This window comes from Pituophis catenifer, unplaced genomic scaffold (genome assembly GCF_029215685.1).
Source record: "Pituophis catenifer annectens isolate HBS135680 unplaced genomic scaffold, rPitCat1.0.hap2 SCAF_7, whole genome shotgun sequence".
NCBI classification, from domain to species: Eukaryota; Metazoa; Chordata; class Lepidosauria; order Squamata; family Colubridae; genus Pituophis; species Pituophis catenifer.
In genome coordinates, this window is record NW_027256887.1 from 79,244,362 (window position 1) to 79,267,574 (window position 23,213).

The 23,213-nt window shown below is 41.4% G+C and overlaps 1 protein-coding gene across 1 annotated transcript in view; it reads left to right on the plus strand.

The window, feature by feature from the left end:
• DERA (deoxyribose-phosphate aldolase) overlaps positions 1–20,657 on the plus strand; it is a 58,831-nt gene extending 38,174 nt beyond the window's left edge. The window contains exons 7-9 of the mRNA XM_070947153.1: positions 10,155–10,267; positions 18,306–18,455; positions 20,543–20,657. Coding sequence (XP_070803254.1) covers positions 10,155–10,267; positions 18,306–18,455; positions 20,543–20,599 — 320 coding nt within the window. The 3' untranslated portion in view covers positions 20,600–20,657. The remainder of the gene's footprint in view (positions 1–10,154; positions 10,268–18,305; positions 18,456–20,542) is intronic.
• Positions 20,658–23,213: the final 2,556 nt, after the last annotated feature.

The window sequence follows — 23,213 nt, forward strand, 5'->3', positions numbered from 1 at the left end:
GCACTGTTCCAATATTTGAGGGGCTCCTACAAAGACGAGTGGGGGGTCAAAGTATTTTCCAAAGCACCAAAAGGCAAGACAAGAAATTATGGTTGGAAACTAACCAAGGAGAGAAGCAAGGAGAAATTTCCTAACCATGAGAGCAGTTAACCAATGGAATGGTTTGCCTTCAGAAGTTGTGGGTGCTCCATCACCGAAGATTTTCAACAAGAGACTGGACAACCATTTGTCTGAAATGATATAGGGTCTCTTTCTCTAGCAGTGGATTGGACTAGAAGACCTCCGAGGTCCCTTCCAACTATTGGTCTATGTTCTAAGTGTAACCTCTGCATTGCCGGAAAGTGTAAAAACTCCAAACATCACTCAGATTCCCACCTTTAAAATCCATCTTATCTAAAACTTAGAAATGAGATCTAAGAGAAAATATTTGCCTCATAGCCCTCACTCATTACACTCCCCACATCTCAGTTACAAAAATATACTTATTTGGAGCTAGTCTCTCTAGCTATGTGAATCCGTAATAGACCGAGTGTGTTGAAAGCTCTATTAGGATAAGTCACAGGGACATAACATTTCCTTTTAAAGCTTAGTTGTTTATTCTGAGCAAAAATAAAAATGAGCCTTTTTGGTGGAGGCTTTGAAGTTGGACACAGAAGTGTTTGGGCATTCAAACTTTAAAGCCCAAAGGTTCAAATCCGAATATATTTCTGCCTTCCTTTAAGGCATGCTCTTTTATTACAGTTCAAGTGCTTTTATTGGGAACTATTGAAAAATACACTGAAGTTGACATTGAAGTGTGATGATCTTGGGTGCATGTGTGTTTTTTATATCCGCCTTTTTAAAAAAGTTACGCTTAAAATTCATAGCACTTTCAAAGGAGCCTAATTTTCCTGCTTGCTTTGTTCAGTGTAATATATTTTTCTCAATCCATTTCGAGCAGCTCGTTTTTTCCATTTCAGCAACTTTCCTGCCAGTTTGGTAGACAATAGGTTTTTTTTTATTAATAAAATTAGCTAACAACTTATTGCTGACACCGGAAAATAGCAAAGTTAAATCGGGTTTTGGGAAATATCTGTATCTTATACAATATTGCTTTTGGGGGTGGGGGGGGTTTGTTTGAAAACATTTGAGGCTGCAGTTTTGACAAAGCTAAGCATTGGTGTATTTTGTTCAAAATAAAAAAAATCAGTATTTTGATGGGAGGCCAACGAAAATCATATTTACTGGATTGGAGAAAGAGGTGTTTCACTTCAAAGCAAGTTGCAAAATAGGCAAATGATAACTATTTATTTAACTATTATTATACTGTAATAATAATAACATTTTTTTCTGTCAGTTGCTTTCATTTTTTAGATTACATCGATGTGTACGGGATATTTATAATGACAAGAACAGTAGGGGTTTTTTTTGTGAGTTTGATTTAAGAGATATCTTTACCATTCTTCTGTGAAGAGTGCCCAAAATAGTTTTCATAAAAACCATAAAAACGGCTCTCCATGCCAACAATTTAAAAAGCAGGACACGGAAAAGAAAAAAAAAGTTTGAGGGAAATCGAGCCACCAATTTTTAAAGGTGTACAGGTAGTCCTTAACTTTCAACCATTTAATGACCGTTCAGAGTTTCTGTGGCTCTGAAAAAATGAGTTATGAACATTTTCCACATGACCGATTCAGCATCCTCATAGTCACATGATCCGAATTTGGACGCCTGGCAACTGGCATGCAGTTATGACAGTTGAAGTGTCCCGAGGTCATGTGATCCAGATGTCAACTTGCAAAGCTTTCAAGTTGCCATGAGCAGGAGGGAGGGAGAACTGATGGAGCTGATTGATTTCCCTAACTGAAACTACATTCCACAGATGCCTTTCTACTGCAATCAGTAGGAGAGCTTTGGGTTTCACAGTCAGTCAAAGTGGTTAATTGGAGAATGTGATTTATGACATGGCCAGGGAGGAGGGGAAAGACAGGTTCATGGGGGAATGTAAATCTACGTGGGATTAGTTCTAACTGCCAAAATGGTGCTCCTAATAAATGACTGTATTTCTTTTGAAGTTTGGCTCGTGGCTCATGAATTAATTAGGGCATCTTTCGGAAACTTCACATCAGGGGTGAAATCCAGCAGGTTCTGACAGGTTCTGGAGAACTGGTAGCAGAAATTTTGAGTAGTTCGGAGAACCGGCAAATGCCACTTCTTTTTCAGACCAAAAACCCTCTTTATTTTCCTTTTGTGAATTAATTGCATTCACCCATCAAAAAGTCCAGGCATTAGTCCTTCAAGGAGTTAACTGCAGTACAGACCTTATCAGTTCCTTGGGATAGTTTCAAGGCCGTGAGCTCCCAAGACGAAAGGCTGCAAATTAAGTTCTACCAAGCAGTCTCTATGGCACGAAACGCAATGAGCAAAATCTTCAGAAATAAGAACTGTTGTCTCCTACAACAACCACTCCCCTTTCCTTCTACTTATTCCACAGCCAGGGAGGAGCCATTCAGCATCCACGTGTGCTTTGCTTCCCAAGTCGACTCCTTGTCCTCTGTTGTTTCCTCTCCTAACTGCTCTGCGCATATGTGCATCTGGAACAGGTCCCAGCTGTTCTTCCTCCTCACTTATCTCAGCCTCCAAAGGCAGCTGCCTCTCTGGTGGCTGAGAAATGTCGGATGGCCCTGGCTCTATCTCTGCGTCCGACGCAGAGCATCCATCAGAGCCTTCCCCAGACTCCAGAACTGGCCCAAATTCCTCCCCAACCTCCTCATCGTCCGAGTCTGCCGCCAGCTTCTCTGGCAGCTGGCAGGCCACAACAGACATGCTCCTTTCTTCCATGAGAAAGCCTTTCCTTCTCATAGTCTGGCAGGATACAGGTGGGTTGCATCCTGTTTTCACCTGAGAATGGAGAGGTGAGATGGCTTTTGCTTAATGTTGAGCCCACCGAATTTGGATTTTCCTAAGAGAAATTGGAAGAGATGCCAAGGTGATAACATCCGGCTGGTCGCTCTGCATTATTTTAAATTGCAGACTGGGTTCTTACTCTTTATTAAGAGGAAAGCAACGTTAAGCAATCTGAGATTATTGGGAGATAATGGCATCCCGAGGGGGTTTAGAGCATAACTGAAACATAAAGATTGCGATTACGCCATGATTGCTATGCTGTTTATTATTCTTTACTGCTTAATAATGGCTCCCTAATATTGTTCTTGTCTACAGCCAGCTAAATACTTTGCTCCAGTTTTAATCACATAAATGTTTGCCATTTACACGTTCCAGAAATGCTTTCTTTGTTTCCCCCCCCTTTTTTTTGCCTTATTATGCTGGCAGTGAAAGGGAGTGGTAACATGGAGCCTACACTCATATGGTTTTTATTAATAGATATTGCCTATCAGCATTTTTCTTTTGGGTTGTTATTTCTGGTTCAATGATTTCCAAAATCCAATGATTTCCAAAAAGCAACTCCGCTTTGGTTGCGGTACAGTATCCAGTACAGTATTCAGAGGTAGCAAATAATGTGCATTTACTTCTGATCTTTCCTATCGTATGTTCTGGCAGCTTTTAGGAATGTTGTTCTAGGAATGTTGTTATATTGTTAAGGCACCAGGCTAGAAAGCGGGATACCATGAATTCAAGTCCAACCATGGCCATGAAAGCCAGCTGGGTAACTTTGGGCCTCAGTCCAACTCACCTCACAGGATTGTTGTGGAGAAAATAGAAGGAGGAAGATGTGTTGGGTATGTTCGCCGCTGTTGTGGTCCGCCAGCAGCCTGCGGAGCTGGCAGTGGAGTCGGACAGTGAGGAGGCTGAGGAAGAACATGGGCCAGTCCTGGAGGCTGGGGAAGGCCCGGATGAGGGCTCTGCGTCGGAGGCAGAGATGGGGCCAGGGCCATCTGGGAGTGATGTGTGGACTCTGGAGCCTCCAGAGGCTGACATCAGAGTGGCAGAGGAACAGGAGGAGCCTGTTCCTAGTGCACACATGAGAAGAGCTGCCAGAAGGCAAGAGCAGCTAAAGCAAAAAGGACAACTCATTAGTAAGGCCAAGAGATGATTGGCCCCTCCCATAAGGCTGAAAAGACCAGCAACGGCTCTTGGGCTCTTTGTCGGAAAACAACATTGATAGATTTGTTTCTTGTCTTGCTGCATTTCTTTCTTGTCTTCTGCTTCTGAACTTTTGCCAAGAAAAGCCTTTGGCAGGTTGCCTAATTAGACCAAGGTTGGTGATAAGGCTGAAGAATTGTGTTATGAAGAATTTGTTTTGAATTAGTTTGGACTACGCTGAGATTGAGTTAATTCTCAGCTGTTCTAATAAAGTCTGTTTGTTTTCGAACTGATTGCGTCTGATAATACCTACTTGGGCCTGGGTCACAACAGCCTTATTGAGTTATTTGTAAAAATAAGAAAGGCGGGATACAAACAAAAGGACAAACGTCCCAAAGGTGCCTTTTCAAGAGGCAACTGGACGTTCTTGTTTTTTCTTTGAAGATGTTTCACTTCTCATCCAAGAAGCTTCTGCTTCCGATTGGTTGGAATGGAAGGATTTATATTCCTTGCAGAGAGCTGGTCATTTGCATCCTTTTAGAGAGTCGTTGAGGCCACTTGGGGGGGGGTTATCTGAGAATGTTGGAGAGAAGACTTGGGAAGTAGCTTCCCATATAAAATAACCATTTTTGATCTATCGAAGAAATTTCTGATTCGCAAATTCATAACCAGGAAGAACCTGTGACTTTTTCTCAAATTGCGACTCCAGATTTAATTATTGAGGCTTCTTGATCACATGCCTAGGTATTCTTGCTTTTTGAAGTGTTCCACCTGGAAAATCGATTGCTCAAGTTCGCAATAAAGATAAAGATCTGTTAAAAAAGAAAACAAAATACCTGGATGTCGCCTCTTTCCATTATTTAACACCTGGATAGCAGACAGAACCTGGTTGCAAGAGCCAGATTGGCACCCTCTGCTGAGCTATGATTTATTTAACCCTTGTTTATGGAATGAATCACAATTGGCTGGATTTGTACAGCATGCTAAACCATAAAGGAGCCTTGGTGGAGCAGCGGACTGAAGTGCTGTTAAAGTAGCACTTAGCTGCCAGCTGCCTGCAATTACTGCGAGTTCAAATCCCACCAGGCTCAAGGTTGACTCAGCCTTCCATCCTTCCGAGGTAGGTAAAATGAGGACCCGGATTGTGGGGGCAATAAGCTGACTTTTTATAAAAAAGAACACCGCTGGGGGGGGGGCAGCAAAAGCCCTACTAAGCAGGTATATACAAAAGTATGAAGGCTATTGCTTAATGCATTGTAAGCCGCTCTGAGTCTCCAGAGAAGGGTGGCATATAAATCGAACCAATAAATAAATAAACCCTGTTTAAAACAGTGGCTAGGTTTGTGTAACACAATCAACTAAAACAAACTACATTTTGGCGTAGCATGATTGTTAGCCTCACCCAGTCTTTTCAGCATGATGAGCTGCATTATATTTCTGATTCAGTTATGACTTTTATTTCCTTCTGTACAAATGTGTTAATATGTGTACTTTTTAAATAAACCTGGCTTCTTTTGTCCTCCTTTGCGTGATGCAAAGTAAGAGTTTTTGTTCTCGAAACACCACCTCATTATGTGCTTTGACCTTGCATTATCCTTGATTGTTCTAAAGCTCAACACAGATTGAGTTTCATTCGATGTTGTTCCCAAACTTGACTTTTGCTCTTGATACCTAGAATTTCTGTTGCTGCTCATCACAGCTGCTTCCCACAGTGGAATCAAACTTCGAGCCTTTCTTGTTTGCCGAAACTTTGTTCTTTTTTTTTCCTTACCAACCTGAGAAAAAAAGAAAAAAAACCATTGACAGGTGAATTATATAGCCAGAAACACCTTATTTATAAAACTAATATGAAATACGTTTAAGAGCCTCCATTTTAACAGCAAAGCTTCCATTTCTCTCCCTCTCCCTGTTTTCATTAGAGAAATATAAAATGTGAATAATACCTTTATATTGTAAAGCTCCATGCCAGCATCCATCTTCTGAGTTCTTTATAGTATCCTGCTAGCAAACTCTCTCCTGAATCATAAATAGAATTTGTTCATGAAGTAAAATAGTGCATTGTTTTCATTGTTAGAAGACGCTGCTAAATTGGCTGTATTTTGATAATCACATCCGAAGCCGATTATTCTGCTAATAGCCTTAAGATATTATTTTATTTTTTAAAAATAAGTGTTTCACTATAATCCTAATACTACTATTAAAAAAAAAATCCTTTCTTGTTTCTGCAAAGTCTGAATGAGATTTTCAAAATTGAATAATAATTTGATCCGTTAATCTTTTGAAGCTAGTAATTTTATTTTCCCCTCTTTGCGGTCTCCGAGGCTTGCAAATGAATAGAGCTTCATTACCGGAGCCTGCATTTAATAACCATTATCCATTATCTTGTAATTAAGACCCCTTGTAACGAATCATGAGGACAATGCAAAAATACATAGTACATTTCTTTAATGAACTGGAAAATGTTCATCTTGTTCTATTTAGTAATGAGTTGCTGAATAGTCGTTAAATCCACTGGAGAATACAGCGAGATGGATTTTGAAGACTATCTTGAGTTTGTGGTTAATCTATTAGAATTAAAATTTCATCTTCTATTTTTATCAACAGCCGATTAGAAGCCCTTCTGTTTGACCAAATTGATTATGAGACCCTATACAAGGGCAGATGTTGTTTAATGAAAGTTTTTAATGAAACCATACCATTGAGATTTCTAATTATCAGACTTATAAAAGCTTTGACTTACCTTACTCCGATAGGAGGAAGTGGGAGATAGGGGTGGAAGACTTAAACAAAAGGGCTTAAACTCTGTGATTTTTTTTATAAAAAAAATGAGGGGAGGGAGAACATACGAGTTGATGCAAAGAAGTTTACTTTTTTCTTTCTAAAGAGGGAACTTTCTCGTCTCTTTAAGAAAAGTTCTGTGGGGCAGACAACGTAGTGAAATGGCAAAGGACATAAGTAGTATCAAATGAAGTCAAATGCATCCAGATCAGTATTTTCCATGCTGCCTGGGAATTCTGCGAGTTGAAATCAAAGAGAAGAGAAGAGAAGAGAAGAGAAGAGAAGAGAAGAGAAGAGAAGAGAAGAGAAGAGAAGAGAAGAGAATAACAGGTGGAAGGGACCTTGGAGGTCTTCTAGTCCAACCCCCTGCTCAGGCAGGAAACTCTATATCCTTTCAGACAAATGGTTGTCCAACATCTTTTTAAAAACTTCCAGTGTTGGAGCATTCACAACTTCTGGAGGCAAGTTGTTCCACTGATTAATTGTTCTAACTGTCAGGAAATTTCTCCTTAGTTCTAGGTTGCTTCTCTCCTTGATTAGTTTCCACCTGTTGCTTCTTGTCCTGCCCTCAGGTGCTTTGGAGAATAGCTTGACTCCCTCTTCTTTGTGGCAGCCCCTGAGATATTGGAACACCGTTATCATGTCACCCCTAGTCCTTCTTTTCATCAGACTAGACATACCCAGTTCCAGCAACCGTTCTTTATATGAAATCCACACATTTTCAAGTTGCCAAGTTTGTAAAACATTAGAGAAGCCTTGTTGTCTATGCCTCGTCTCTTGAAGTGTTTTCTGGATAATGATCTTGACGGTTTATTCTCAGTTCTATATTAATTGAGGGTTTCCCCCAGGGGTGAAATCCAGCAGGTTCTGACAAGTTCTGGAGAACCGGTAGCGGAAATTTTGAGCAGTACAGAGAACCGGCAAATACCACTTCTGGCTGGCCCCAGAGTGGGGTGGGAATGGAGATTTTGCAGTATCCTTCCCCTGCCACGCCCACCAAGCCACACCACACCCACCAAGCCATGCCCACAGAACCGGTGGTAAAAAAATTTGGATTTCACTGCTGCTTTCCCCTATGCTTAGGTCTTAAATAGAGACAAAAATAGGTGGAAGGTACCTGAGAGGTAGGGGTACTGAGTACACTGTCATCTTTTCATAGTGGGAGTTGGTTCCATAGGTAAAACAGAGTGGAAAGATAGGAGGAAGAGTAATGTTTTGTGTAAATAAAAATTCTTTGGTGTAACCATGCAAAATAAGTACAGGTAGTCCTCTATTTACAACAGTTCATTTAGTGGCCATTCCATGTTACAATGGCACTGAAAAAAAGCGACTTATGACCATTTTTCACACTTGCATCTGTTGTGGCATCCCTAAAGTTACATGATCAAAATCCAGACGTTTGGCAACTGACTCATATTTATGACGATTGCAATGTCCCGGGGTCATGTGATCACCTTTTGTGACCTTCTGATAAGCAAAATCAATGGGGAAGCCAGGTTCATTTAATAACCGTGTAACTAATTCAGCAGTTGCAGTGATTCATTTAACAACTGTGGTAAGAACAGAAATTTTTGGCTCAATTGTGGTCGTAAACTGAGGACTATCTGTATTTCAGATGTCAATGATATGAAAGTCCTACTGGTATAGAAAATATAGGGGTAAAATCTAATCTGGTAATCTGTAGCATTCTTAGGAAAGTTGTCAAGATCATTTGTTTTAATATATATTGTCATTGTACGTATATACACACAGTATACCCATACAACAAAATTCACACAACACCCAGAGACCAAGCCTAACACACATGACAATCCCCAGACACACTCCCACCCACCAAAAATTCCCCACCCCTAAACCACCCAAACATCCACACAACAGATCAAGTAATGCTGTCTAACAGCTCACTGATGGTGGCCCTTTAGTTCATTGTTGAGTGCAATTATAGCTGTGGGATAAAAACTATTCAGAAGACCGTGTGGTCCGAGTTTTAATTGTTCTGTATCTCCTGCCAGAAGGCAACAGTCCAAAAAGATTGTAAGCAGGATGAGAAGAGTCTCTGAGAATGTTGTGCAACTTCCTCAAACAGCGAGATGCGAAGATGTCGTCCAGGGCTGGTAGCTGGACCCTGATGATATTCTGGGCCGTTTTAATAATTCTCTGTAGAGCTTTTATATCCTCTGCAGAGCTGCTCCCATACCATACAAGAATGCCGTATGTCAGGACACTCTCAATGGTGATGCGATAGTAGGACAGAAGTAGATGCTGAGATAGATTTATCTTCCTGAGCATTCTCAGGAAGTACAGCCTCTTCTGTGCCTTCTTCCCAAGCATGTCAGCATTCATAGTCCATGAGAGATCCTCCGAGATATAAATGCCCAGAAATTTAAAACTACCCACCCTCTCCACCTCCTCACCATTTATGTACAATGGTAAATGTACATCTCTTTTCCTCCTGAAGTCAATTATAAGTTCTTTAGTTTTTTTGGTGTTAAATGTAAGATTATTTTCTTTACACCCCTTGTACTTCCTTTCTATAAGCAGACTCATGGTTCTTATTAATGAGCCCCACCCACTGTCATGTCATCCGCAAATTTAGTTGTCAAAATGTTGGCTGACTAATTTCTGAAAGTATAACAACAGACAATGCACAATGACTAGAAGATCTCCCAGGTGCCTTTCAACTCTGCTATTCTGTGATTCATCACTCCGAGTTCCTTGTCTGAGACAGGTGGCTATAATAGATAGATAGATAGATAGATAGATAGATAGATAGATAGATAGATAGATAGATAGATAGATAGATGCTGACTTTTGAAAAGTAAATGAAAATGCAGTGTGGAACAGAATAGAGAAAGACTGTTGGCTGGGAATTATTTATTTATTTATTGTTTATTTATTGGTTCGATTTATATGCCGCCCTTCTCCGGAGACTCAGGGCGGCTTACAATGCGTTAAGCAATACCCTTTATACTTTTGTATATACCTGCTTAGTAGGGCTTTCAGCCCTTCCTAAGCAGTGTTCTTTTTTATACAAAGTCATCTTATTGCCCCCACAATCCGGGTCCTCATTTTACCTACCTCGAAAGGATGGAAGGCTGAGTCAACCTTGAGCCTGGTGAGATTTGAACTTGCAGTAATTGCAGGCAGCTGGTGCTATTTAACAGCACTTTAGTCTGCTGCGTCACCAAGGCTCTTTTGAACTGAAAGCGATTTTCCATCACAGCTGTTGTTTCAAATCCCATTATTTCCTGCCTTTGAAAAGAGAGGGGATCAGTATTGACAACGAACCTTAAATCGAGGAGTTCTGATATTATATTTTGCTGACATAAAGTTTTCTCCTCCCTTCTCTTCCTAAGGGTCCGATTTTATCAAGACGTCTACCGGAAAAGAAGCGGTGAATGCTATTTTCCCAGTGGGGCTGGTCATGGTGAGAGCTATTAGAGACTACTACTGGAAAACTGGCTATAAGGTAACATGATAGCTCATCTGTCAGGGTTCCAAGTAATACACCCATAGCAAGCAAAACTCCGAGGCAGTTAGATTCCTCAAAGAATAGCTTTATTAGATATACCATATTGGCACAGATCTGGTGAAAACCGACTCTGAAGGTTCCCACAATTTTCACCTAATTAAAAGTGAAAGGTTTTTTCTCTCTCCCCAAACAATCAATCACATGGTCAAATTGAGGTGCCGTCCGGTTGCCGGGTAACATCACTGGCAGAATGTCCTTGGTTCTCAAGGGAAAGTATTTTGTTTTGGCTACAAAACCCCAGCTCTCTCTATTCCTCCTTCCCTATCCCTCAGCTCCAGTATGGCAACACTGAAGCGGCAAAATGGCTTCAGTCAGGTCAGCTTCAGGGTTTGACATCCCATCCCCCATCCCCCATCCCCACCCTAGCTTGATTTTTACCCATGCACCTTGCCCGACCCCGTGCACCCCGGAATGGGCAGGGTCTTAACTAGGGCTTATTTGAGGGGTAGGGCTTATATTGGGCTCACAAGTAAAAAAAAAAAGCTGACACTCATAAATCCTTTCCTTGGGAATAAAATACAACATGGAAGTGTTAAATCAATACCAATGTGCTTCCTTTTATGATTTCATCACTTATTTTCTCCTTTCTGCCTAGCGGTAGAGCCGGTCCTACAAAATCTTATAAGAGAAGCACTCTTCTGATTAACTTCATGCCTTGCTTCTTCTCTCTGCTACCTAAAGGTTGATGTTCAAAGCTTCAACATTTAGCTTTATTTAACTTTTGAAACTGTGGAAACTTTTCATGAAAGAGCCTTGGTGGCGCAGCAGACTAAAGTGCTGTTAAGTAACACCAGCTGCCTGCAATTACTGCAAGTTCAAATCTCACCAGGCTCAAGGTTGACTCAGCCTTCCATCCTTTCGAGGTAGGTAAAATGAGGACCTGGATTGTGGGGGCAGTAAGCTGACTTTGTATAAAAAAGAACACTGGGGGGGGGCCGAAAGCCCTACTAAGCAGGTATATACAAAAGTATGAAGGCTATTGCTTAACGCATTGTAAGCCGCCCTGAGTCTCCGGAGAAGGGCGGCATATAAATCGAACCAATAAATGAATAAATGAATAAATGAAGGAGACACGATTCCCTTCCTCCAATCTTCTGTTGATAAGAGGTTGGTCACTATTATAGGTAGCACTGCTGAGTTTAATTTTTTTATGGTGGCCTCAGAGCTTGATGATCTCGGTCATGGCCTTTCCAGTGAATTCCTCTCTTCATTAAATTGTTGCTACCCAGTTCTTTGCCTCCCGTCTGAATACCCAACTCTCTGTCTAAACAGAGGGGGTTCAGAAGTTTCTGAACATTTCAGGGGTGCAGCATTGCTGTCATTTGTCTGGAGGGCCCCCAAGAGGATGCCAAAAGAGGGACAAAATGAAATGTGAATACAAACATTATTTTAAAAAAATAATTAAATAGAGGCGCCGTAGATTTAACTGCTGACAGTCAGCAGAATTAGCCTGCAATACTGCATTCTAAAGGGATGCGGTGACTCAGTAGTTAAGATGCTGAGCTTGTCAGTTGAAAGGTCGGCAGTTCAGCGGTTCGAATCCCTAGTGCCGTGTAACGGGGTGAGCTCCCATTACTTGTCCCAGCTTCTGCCAACCTAGCAGTTTGAAAGCACGTAAAAATGCAAGTAGAAAAATAGGGACCACCTTTGGTGGGAAGGGAACAGCGTTCTGTGCGCCTTTGGCGTTTAGTCATGCCGGCCACATGACCACGGAGACATCTTCGGACAGTGCTGGCTCTTTGGCTTTGAAACGGAGATAAGCACCACCCCCTAGAGTCAGGAACGACTAGCACATATGTGCAAGGGGAACCTTTCCCTTTCCCTTAACTTTGAGCCAACCTTGCCCTCGTGATATCTCTGTTAGAACTTTACATAGTTCTCCAGATCTCAGCAACAATCCATTTCAAGATAAAGCACCTGATCCAATGACATAAATGATTCAACAGAAGATTTTAAGCATTTCTCTTCCTCGAATCTTTGGCTTCAAAATTGACTGTTTCCAAGAAAAATAAAACACACAAAAAAAGCCCCACACCATTGGGGAAACCACGCACAATAAACATGACAGTTTTGAAGGATTAATCACTTACAGAGATACATATTTCTTGATCAAAGAAGGGAGGCTAGACACACGGACATTTTTCATTCATTTTGTTCATGCATTTTTCATCCAGAATCCATTGAGAAAGCTTTTACAATTTTGGCCTAGATGGCTTTAAAAAAATCACTTAGATTGCCTATTTGATATGTGAAAAAATGACACCTGGGGGCCAAACTCAACGGCATCTATTATCAGCCACAATTATGTCAAAAGATCTTGTGTGACTGGTCATTGCATAAATGCCATCATATCGTGCAGATAATTCCCCATCCCTCTGTAGATACCTACGTTCCTGTGGCCATTGTTCTTTAGCTTTTGAGATGTGGCAGTGTGATGCAGTTACGAATTGCTTCTTACAGATAGTCCTTGTAACCCATTTGTTTTGTGACTGTTCGAAGTTGCAATGACATTGAAAAAAGTAACTTCAGCGAAGCTTCAGATCTGAAGAAGCTTCGTGGATGAGAAGCGAAACATCTTCAAGGAAAAACGAAGAAAGTCCAGTTGCCTCTTGAAAAAGCACCTTTCTCATACACTTAAAGAGAATTCGTTGGGCAGAAATTTAGAATAGAATAGAATAGAATAGAATAGAATAGAATAGAATAGAATAGAATAGAATAGAATAGAATAGAATAGAATAGAATAGAATAGAATTTTTATTGGCCAAGTGTGATTGGACATGCAAGGAATTTGCCTTGGTGCATATCAGAGGTGGGTTCTAAAATTTTTTACTATCGGTTCTGTGGGCGTGGCTTATTTTATGGGCGTGGTTTGATGGTCATGTGACAAACCTACCAGGCTCTTAACTGCTTGCAGTGCCGTACCGGTCTACCCATTTGTTTTTGGAGCGCACTGGTCTACCACCACACTGCCTTTTACTGCTGTAAGACGACTTTTTGAAAAGCGCCACGGCAAGATTTTAAACAGTTTTTTGCTGCTCTGTCACCACCGAGAGCATTGGAAACTACTTTCAGGCAGCTTGGCCTCAGTTGCCAATCTACCACCACCGAGTGGTTTATAAGGAGTGGATCGGTTCTAGCCGATCAGTTGGGAGGCTTCTTGGCTTCTCAATTTAGAATAGAATAGAATAGAATAGAATAGAATAGAATAGAATAGAATAGAATAGAATAGAATAGAATAGAATAGAATAGAATAGAATAGAATAGAATAGAATAGAATAACAGAGATGGAAGGGACCTTGGAGGTCTTCTAGTCCAACCCCCTGCCCAGGCAGGAAACCCTACACCACTTCAGACAAATGGTTATCCAACATCTTAAAAACTTCCAGTGTTGGGGCATTCACCACTTCTGCAGGCAAGTTGTTCCACTTATTAATTGTTTTAACTGTCAGGAATTTCACCTTAGTTCTAAATTGCTTCTCTCCTTGATTAGTTTCCACCCATTGCTTCTTGTTCTACCCTCAGGTGCTTTGAAGAATAGTTTGACTCCCTCTTCTTTGTGGCAACCCCTGAGATATTGGAACACTGCTATCATGTCTCCCCTATTTAAAGCTAAGGTGTCTTGTTTTTTTTTCCTTCCCTTCTTTGTCAAGTGAACCCTGATTTATTTCTTCTAGCCGATCAGCTGGGACTCGGGAGGCAGTGAATAGATTGGGGGCGGGGCCAGGCAGAGGTGGTATTTACCGGTTCTCCGAACTACTCAAAATTCCACCACCAGTTCGCAAGAACCAGGGAGAACCGGTAGCAATCCACCACTGGTGCATATGCTCTTAGTGTACATAAAAGAAAAGATACGTTCATCAAGAATCATAAGGTACAACACTTAATGATAGTCATAGGGTACAAATAAGCAATTAGGAAACAATATCAATATAAATCAAAAGGATACAAGCAACAAAATTAACAACAAAATAAAATTCTGTTAACCAAAAGAATCCCATGCATGTACTCACTCTGAAAACAATAATAATGAAAAATACGTGCAAACTGAGTCTATATCTTTTTATTAGACAAAGACCATTTTTATCATTGACAGGAGATTCCTAAATGCTTTCTTTAACAAACCAATTCAGCTCCCACAACAGATGCTTTTCTGCAAAGGCATCGGCTAGTAAAAACAGGTTAATGCAGAAATTAAACTTCTCCCAAGGATGGAAGTGGGCTGCAGACTAACATTTATTGAATGATAAGCTGTCGCGGCAATATAAAAAGTATTTGGCATAATAGGAAATAAACTTCTTTTTTCCTGTCAATACTGAAGGACACACACAAATTGGTTTTTCTGTTGGGGAATTCCTAGCCCAGAGAAACTTATTACTTCTAATAATACAAGGTGACCGGGAAAAAAGTCCGAGAGATGAACTTATTAAACAAAATAATGAAATGCTGTGAAACAGCATGGGAATAGTAGCCAAATCTTTTATGGTTCTAGGACAAAAATATTCCACTATGGATAATGGCTTGTTTGGGGAAAGGAGAAGTGGAATTATTTGTGGGAATGTAAATGCTTCAGGTGGCGAAAGGAATTGAGGTCAAGTTCCAAGGCCTTACAAGTTGAGTTGCTACTTATATATAAAATAGGGGTAATGTACTATTAGTACTACTAAGATCAGATTACTGCACCACACAAACTAAATTTATGGAAAATTCAGAAGCAGCTTTCTATTCAGAAGCAAACCAAAAAAGAGCCAAGTTACATGCATCAAAGCCTCTTCTACAGGGGAGAGCAAATATGGCAACTTTATGACCTGTGGACTTCAACTCCCAGAATTCCTGCTGGCTCAGGAATTCTGGGAGTTTATTATTTATTTATTTATTTTTCATATTTGTATACCGCCCTACTCCCAAAGGACTCAGGGCGGTGAACAGCCATAATAAATACAAATACATATAGAAGTTAAAAACTATTAAAAAACAGATTAAGTAATTTAGGCTCAAAGATTAAAACATCCAAATTTATCTAAAGAGGTCTAAAACCCAATTTAAAAGCCAGTTTAAAAGCCAATTTAAAAGGGAGAGTTAGGCCAGACCAGCTTGTTGGAATAGAAATGTTTTCAGGGCACGGCGGAATATGCGTAAGTCTTGGATGTTTTGTAACTCCGGGGGAAGCCCGTTCCAGATGGTAGGTGCCCCCACAGAAAAGGCTCTGCCCCTGGGGGCCATCAGTCGACATTGTTTAGCCGACGGCACCCTGAGGAGTCCCTCTCTATGGGAGCGAACTGGTCAGTGAGAGGCTATTGGTGGCAGGAGGCGGTCTCGTAAGTACCCTGGTCCTGAGCCATGGAGCGCTCTAAAGATAGTAACCAAAACCTTGAAGCGCACCCGGAAGACCAGGAGCCAGTGCAGCTCGCGCAGGAGGGGGGTTACATGAGAGCGCCACATTGCTCCCATCACCACCCGCGCGGCCGCATTCTGGACCAGTTGGAGCCTCCGGGTGCTTCTCAAGGGGAGCCCCATGTAGAGAGCATTACAATAATCCAGGCGTGAGGTGACAAGGGCGTGAGTGACCGTGCGTAACGAGTCCCGATCCAGAAAGGGACGCAACTGGCGAATCAGGCGAACCTGATAAAAAGTCCACAGTTGAAGTCCACAGGTCATAAAGTTGCCATATATGCCCACCCTACTGAAGACAAGCCATAGATGTGTTTGAATCATGTTCTTTCTTCCCCCTCCTCTTTATTTTAAAGCAATTTTTCATCTCTTTTTCCTGACATGGAGGCTATCATTTCTTACAGCCCACTCAGTGCGCTCATGGATAAAGTTGATAAGAAGTGGAAATACAGAAATTCAGATCAAGGGGTTGATGTTCATGAAGGTTATTTATTGTTTCCAAGATTAGAAGAAGCTTGGCTTCATTGGCTGGCAGTGGGAACAAGAGAGCTTGTGGTCCTTCGTGGAGCTTGTTCTTTTCGGTGCAGTTGAAAAGGATGCTGGGAGTTGTAGTTCAGTAGGGACCCATCTTCATGTCCTGCTTACTAATGGCATAAAGATGCTCTAACACAACTTTTTTCCTTTTCACTAAAACGGTTGGTGTGGCCAGCGCATGATGCATTTGGCCCATGCGCCGCGAGTTTGACACCCCAGCTCTAACAGTTGCTTTTATGGAACATGTTATTTTATATGTGGCTCACCTATTCTGGAAGCCTAGAGGGCAAGACCACCAAAATTAGTCCTTCAGAATTGGAGCAGAAGGTGCCACCTTTGTTGAGTCAATGAAAGTACGTACACCAAATCCAGAAATTATTTTGCAGCCTAGAGAGCTTTTCTTTGCATTGATTTACTAGGAAGAGCAGGAAAGAGAAGTAGTTTTTGGCACTCGTGTCAAAAGCATTGAGGTGCTTCCGGGTTGAAAGGATTAGCTGGTGATGTCACCATTGTCCTTGGAGATGCTCCTTCCACGTCCCCGGCAGGAGCTGGAGTGAAGGATGGGAGCTCAACCCTGCCACACAGCAGCTCTTGGTCTCAAACACGGGATGGCTAACCTCCTGCCCAGCGTTCCAACCATTCGAGCCACTGTGCTCCATAAGAGAATATAGTAGTTTTGGTTCTCTCTCCTTTCTGAGGAATTCTGAAGTTGGGAAATTGCAGGATTCATAGGTGCTCCAAATCAGAAGAGAAGGAAAACTTCCATCTCTCCATCTTCCGGCTGGTGGTGCCATATTCTTTCAATGCCTCCCTGCTGTCTGGAATACTCTTCTACTTCATATTCAGGAGGTTATGACTATTATCTTATTTTTCGGAGTACAAGATGCTCCAGACTATAAGACGTACCTACCCTTTTGGGGGAGGAAAACAAGAAAAAAAAAACTGCCTCTCAGCAATTTGCCTCCGCGCGGCAGTAGGCAATGGCAATCCCTGCAGCCTGAATCAGCTGAGGGTCGGGAGGCTGATCCAACCGACAATCAACTGCTTGTGCTAATCAGGCTGTGCTGAAGCTGAAACGGGCTGTTTGCTGCAAGGAGGTAAATTGCTGGGAGGTAGAGGCCAAAGGGTAGGGGCTGGCGGGTGAGCAGGTGGGCGGGGCTACATTCGGTGCACCCAAATTTTCACTCTCTTTTGTGGGGGGAAAGTGCGTCTTATACTCCAAAAAATACGGTAAGTGTCTTAGATCAGAGTTCCCCAACCTTTTTAGCTTTACAGACCAGTGGGGGGGGGCAGAAAAGAGGGAACGGGGTGAGTGAGAACGAGTGGGGATGCGCACAGGTGCACGCTCGCCCACCCACTTCTGTGGCCCGGTTCTGAAAAGGATCACGTCCCATTAGTGGGCCACGGCCCAGATATTGGTGGCCCCTGCCTTAAATGTCTACAGTGGACATTCACCTCTTCCCCAGGTGTGAATGCCACGTGTGAGTTATATTCACTCTCTCGCTTCCCCTCACTTTTTAATCTATAGTTCATTCCAAATCCTTTTAAATTTACTGCAGTTTTATTTGTTGCATTTAAATACTTCTTCTCGGCTAACTTGCCATGCCAATTTTTCAAGATTGTTTTAATATTAGAAAGATATTTCTTCTTTAAAAGTAAACTCTACGGTTTCCCCCAAATTGGCTTTGAGGCTTTTAGTGCTCGTATAATACATACTATATCTCTCCTCAGATGTCTGGGGCTCCCTGGTTTCCAAGAGCTACTCTATGCTTCCATTTATATTTTTAGTGATTGTCTTTTATTTAGTAGTGTGTTTCTTCTTGTCATTATACTGTATTTTATTACCCTATAAGCCACTTTGTGCACCTGTATTTTGAAGAGGGAAGGCAGGAAAGAAATCCTTCTGTAAATTAGATACACACACAAACACACACACACTCTAGATAGATGTATGCATTTATATGCAAATTCCTATTTGCTGTACACCTGCAGTGACTTCTTTGGAGCCTAACATAATAGTTTTGTCTTTCTTTTTTTATTCGTCTTTCCTAAGGTTGGATTCAAACCTGCAGGAGGCATTCGCAAAGCCAAAGAGGCCTTGATCTGGCTTTCCCTGATGAAGGAGGAATTGGGAGAGGAATGGCTGAAACCAGAACTCTTTCGCTTGGGTGCCAGTACTTTGCTGGGAGATATTGAAAAACAGGTTAGATTCGAACCTGCTGCCTTTCAGCAGGAAGGTTCCACTTCCTTCAATACATTTAACCCAGGGGTGAAATCCAGCAGGTTCTGGAGAACCGGTAGCGGAAATTTTGAGCAGTTCGGAGAACCAGCAAATACCACCGATGGCTGGCCCCAGAGTGGGGTGGGAATGGAGATTTTGCAGTATCCTTCCCCTGCCACGCCCACCAAACCAAGCCACACCCACCAAGCCATGCCCACAGAACCGGTAGTGAAAAAAATTGGATTTCATCACTGATTTAATCCTTAATCTGGGCTAACATAACACAATTGTTGGGTTAAATAGAAGAATGTATTTATTTTTATTTTATTTTATTTTATTTATTCATTTGATTTGTCAAACACGTATAAGATAACAGATATAAGTATAAACATGATTATGAATGCAGGATAAGGATACAAATAAATAGGGACAGTAGGACAGGGACGGTATTTGCTTGGATTAATAAAACAATCCAGAGATGGAGAGAGTTTCAGTGGTCAAAGTACAGCCTCTTGACTTCTAGGGGGGAGGCAATATGGCTAGTCCTTGATTTATGACCACAGTAGAGCCTGGAATTTTCGTGATAAAGTCATTAGGGTCCTCAGGATTGATCAGGGTCTGCAGGATTGTCTGGGACGCTACACATCCACTTCACGACCTGTTTTCCTTCGTGTGTGTGTGTGTGTGTGTGTGTGTGTGTGTGTGTGTGTGTGTGTATCAGTGGTGAGTTGTTCCCGGTTCGGTTCTATAGAACCGGTAGTAAAACCAGCGGGAGGCTCCACCCACCGACCCCTGATGTCATCAGGAAGCTTCTGTGTATGTGCAGAAGCGCGCGCGCATGGCCCTGTTGTAAATCGGTAGTAAAGGTAAGTAGAACCCACCCCTGGTGTGTATGTATATATTTATATATGGGTGTGTGTATGGGTGTATGTATATCTTTATATCTACAGTACATGTGTGTGTATGTATATGTATATATGTGTGTTTGTGTATGGGTATATGTATTTATTTATATATATGGGTATGGGTATGTATGTATATGTGTGTGGGTGTGCATGTATATCTTTATATCTACGTGTGTGTGTGTATGTATATGTATACTTTATGTTATATCTCTATGGGTAGATATGTACCAAAAAAGTGACAATAAAGGTTATCTTATTTATAAGTCGACGCACCAAGTTACTAGATTCAATTTTACAACCATTTTGTGAAGGTTGTAAAGTGAGTCATATAATCATTAAGCATGGGCATTTTTTGCTGGAAACTGGCAAAACTGGCAGGGTCATGTGATTGCGGGTGTGTGTGTGTGCTACAACCAAGCATAATTGCGAGCCAGTTGCCAAATGCCCAAACGCAATCATGTGATCACTGGGGGGCAGGGGGCAGTCCTAATTTCAAGGATGGAACGTAAGTAGCTTTTTCCAAAGTCCATCGTAACTGAATGTCTACTGGTTAAAGGTTAAACTTATCAGCTGGAAAGATGACTGCCTGGGTTTGAGACCTGACAACCGCGTGATGGGGTGAGCTCCCATTACTTGCCCCAGCTCCTGCTCACATAGCACTCCAAAAGCATGCTAATGCAAGTAGATAAAGAGATACCATTTCAATGGGAAGGTAACAGCATTCAGTGCGCCTTGTTGTATAGTCAGGCTGACCTCAGCACCATGGAAGTGGCTTCAGACAACGCTGACTCCCTCAGCTAAGAAACAGAGATGAGAACTGCCGTCTAGAGTCGGACACAATCAGACAGGGGAAAACTGTGCCTTTTACCTTTACCTTTAATCTAACTGTACATGATTGATTTGGAATGAGTCCTATGTATCCCATTTTCTATGGAGACAGACAGAAAATTGCCAGATAAATGTAAGATGAAGCACACCAGGTGAAATAAATAGTATCAGCCTATATTTCCTTTTTAAAGAGAATGGCTTCAGATAAGGCATGCTCTTAATCAGTGTGAATAATTAAGTGTCTATCCGCTGGGTCCACCTTTGCATTAACCTACCCATAATTTGCCAGTTTTATTATCCCGGTTTAATTTTTGCTTTTTTGTTTCCATTGCACAGATTTATTATCACGTGACCGGCAGATACCCAGCTTCCTATGACCTGCCCATGGCTTAGGCCGGTGACGGATTCATACTGTGAAAGAGCGAAAGAATTAAACCAACAATGTCTTGGATTTTTTTCTATCCCCTGAAACCACGTCCTTACTAAGTGCTCTACAAAACGGATTAAAACTGTGGTGCCTCCATTTCACAGTTTCAGTGTTCTTAGAATGGCCCAAGGCCCAGGTGAATCAATGGAGAAATCTTTGAATGTTGAAGATTTCTAGTGTTATTTGTTTTGTAATGGCACACATTGACTTTGGCCTGGATTTCAGGAAACAACCAGGAAATGATTATTTTAGGGTGAATTTTGTACTTGAAATTAAGCATTTGTGAATTGCCATATATATAAATAAAGTATACCAAAATCTGATGATCAGCAATAGAATAGAACAGAATTCTTTATTGGCCAAATTGGACACCCAAGGAATTTGTCTTGGTGCATACGCTCTCGGAGTACATAAAAGAAAAGATACGTTCGTCAAAAATCATAAGGTACAACACTTAATAATAGTCATAGGGAACAAATAAGCAATCAAATCATATTAGGAAACAGTCAATATAAATTGTAAGGATACCAGCAACAAGGTTACAGTCATACCGTCATAAGTGGGAGGAGATGGGTAATAGGAACAATGAGAAGATTAATAGTAATGCAGACTTAGTAACTAGTTTGACAGTCTTGAGGGAATTATTTGTTTAGTAGAGTGATGGCATTCGGGAAAAACTGTTCTTGTGTTCTAGTTGTTCTGGTGTGCAGTGCTCTATAGTGTCGTTTTGAGGGTAGGAGTTGAAACAGTATGTGTCCAGGATGCGAGGGGCCTGTAAATATTTTCACAGCCCTCTTTTTGACTCATGCAGTATACAGGTCCTCAATGGAAGGCAGGTAATAATTTTTTCTGCAGTTCTAATTATCCTCTGAAGTCTGTGTCTGTCTTGTTGGGCTGCAGAACCAAACTCCAAATTCCAGTATTGGAATAGACTGTGATAAAAGCACCCCAGTGGTGCAGAGTTTCAAAATGATGCTATTTAGGCTATTTAGAAAACATATGAATCCAAACTGGTGTGTGTTATGAGGGGAAGGTATAACTGTGCCCCAACCTTGCAGTCCTGACTAGGAGTGTGGTCAATCAATCATGCCTTCTTCACGTTAAGAAATAACAGTGGAATTATTTGAAATCTCTTCGTTCTTCCTCTGAAAAGGTTCTACAGAGGACTGAATGAGTCATCTCCACCAAGCCTTATAGTTCCTATAAAGATCCAAATTTAGTCCCTTTCTATTGACGTACTGTGTTTCCCTGAAAATAACTGGGTCTTATATTAATTTTTGCTCAAAAAGATGCATTAGTGCTTATTTTCTGATTAGGTCTTATTTTGGGGGAAATACGGTACTAAATACACCCATCTGGCTGACAATCTTAATGGGGGCTTATTTTGGGGGTAAGGCTTATATTGAAAGCATCCTGAAAAATCCTGCTAGGACTTATTTTCCAGTTGGGTCTTATTTTTGGGGAAACAGGGTAGTAATTCTTGCAATTGCTGATAGGGTGATGATGTCTGTGCTAATTTGGCCCAGAAAACATCTGACCCTTTTTCAGTACCGTCACGTCCTGCTAGTTGTATGTGAGAGAATTCAGATAACAAGCTACCAGAATCTCAGATAACTTTGGCTAGATTGGGTGTTATTGGGAACATAGCAATAGCACGTAGACTTATATACCGCTTCACAGTGCTTTACAGCCCTCTCTAAATGGTTTACAAAGTCAGCATATTGCCCTCAACAATCTGAGTCCTCAGTATACCGACCTCAGAAGGATGGAAGGCTGAGTCAAACCTTGAGCCGGTGAGAATTGAACTGCCGAACTGCAGCCAGCAGAAGTAACCTGCAGTACTGCATTCTAACCACTGTGCCACCATGCCACCACGGCTTTCAACATCTCTTGAAAGGTCAATAGTTAACCCATTTGGATTAAAATTCCCATCAATACATGCATTTGAATATAGCCACATCAAACTATTTGAAGGATTGTTTTTTCCTGGTCACGTCTACCCAACCCACCAGAGCAGAGAAACAGGGAATGCTACTGGTTGCCTCTTCCAAGGTGGTCCATCAAGCAGGACCAAGAAGAAGGGCCTTCTCCATGGTGGCTCCCTCCCTCTTCCCCACAGAGATAAGATTGGCCTCTACTTTGATACTGAAAACCTAGTTTTGCCAATGAGCCCAGGGACTTCAGAATCAGATGGAACCCATCAAATGGCTGATCTGATTGTTGTCGCCAGGGACGTGAGGGGTTATTGCCTTTCTATTGTTTTCATATTGAGAGTGAGTTGGATGGCCATTTTAAGTTTTGTTAAATACCGTATTTTTCAGAGTATTTTTATTTATTTATTTATTTATTATTCAAATTTCTATACCGCCCTTCTCCTTTCGGACTCAGGGCGGTGAACAGCCAAAATAAAACATTTATACATAAAGTACGATTAAAAATAGATTTAAAATAATTAAATTTGGCCCATAGTTTAAAATTTATCAATTTAAAATCCATATCAAAATTTAAAATCAACCATAAAATCATAAAATCAAGAGAGACCAGCTAACTGAAAGAGATGAGTTTTTAGGGCCCGATGAA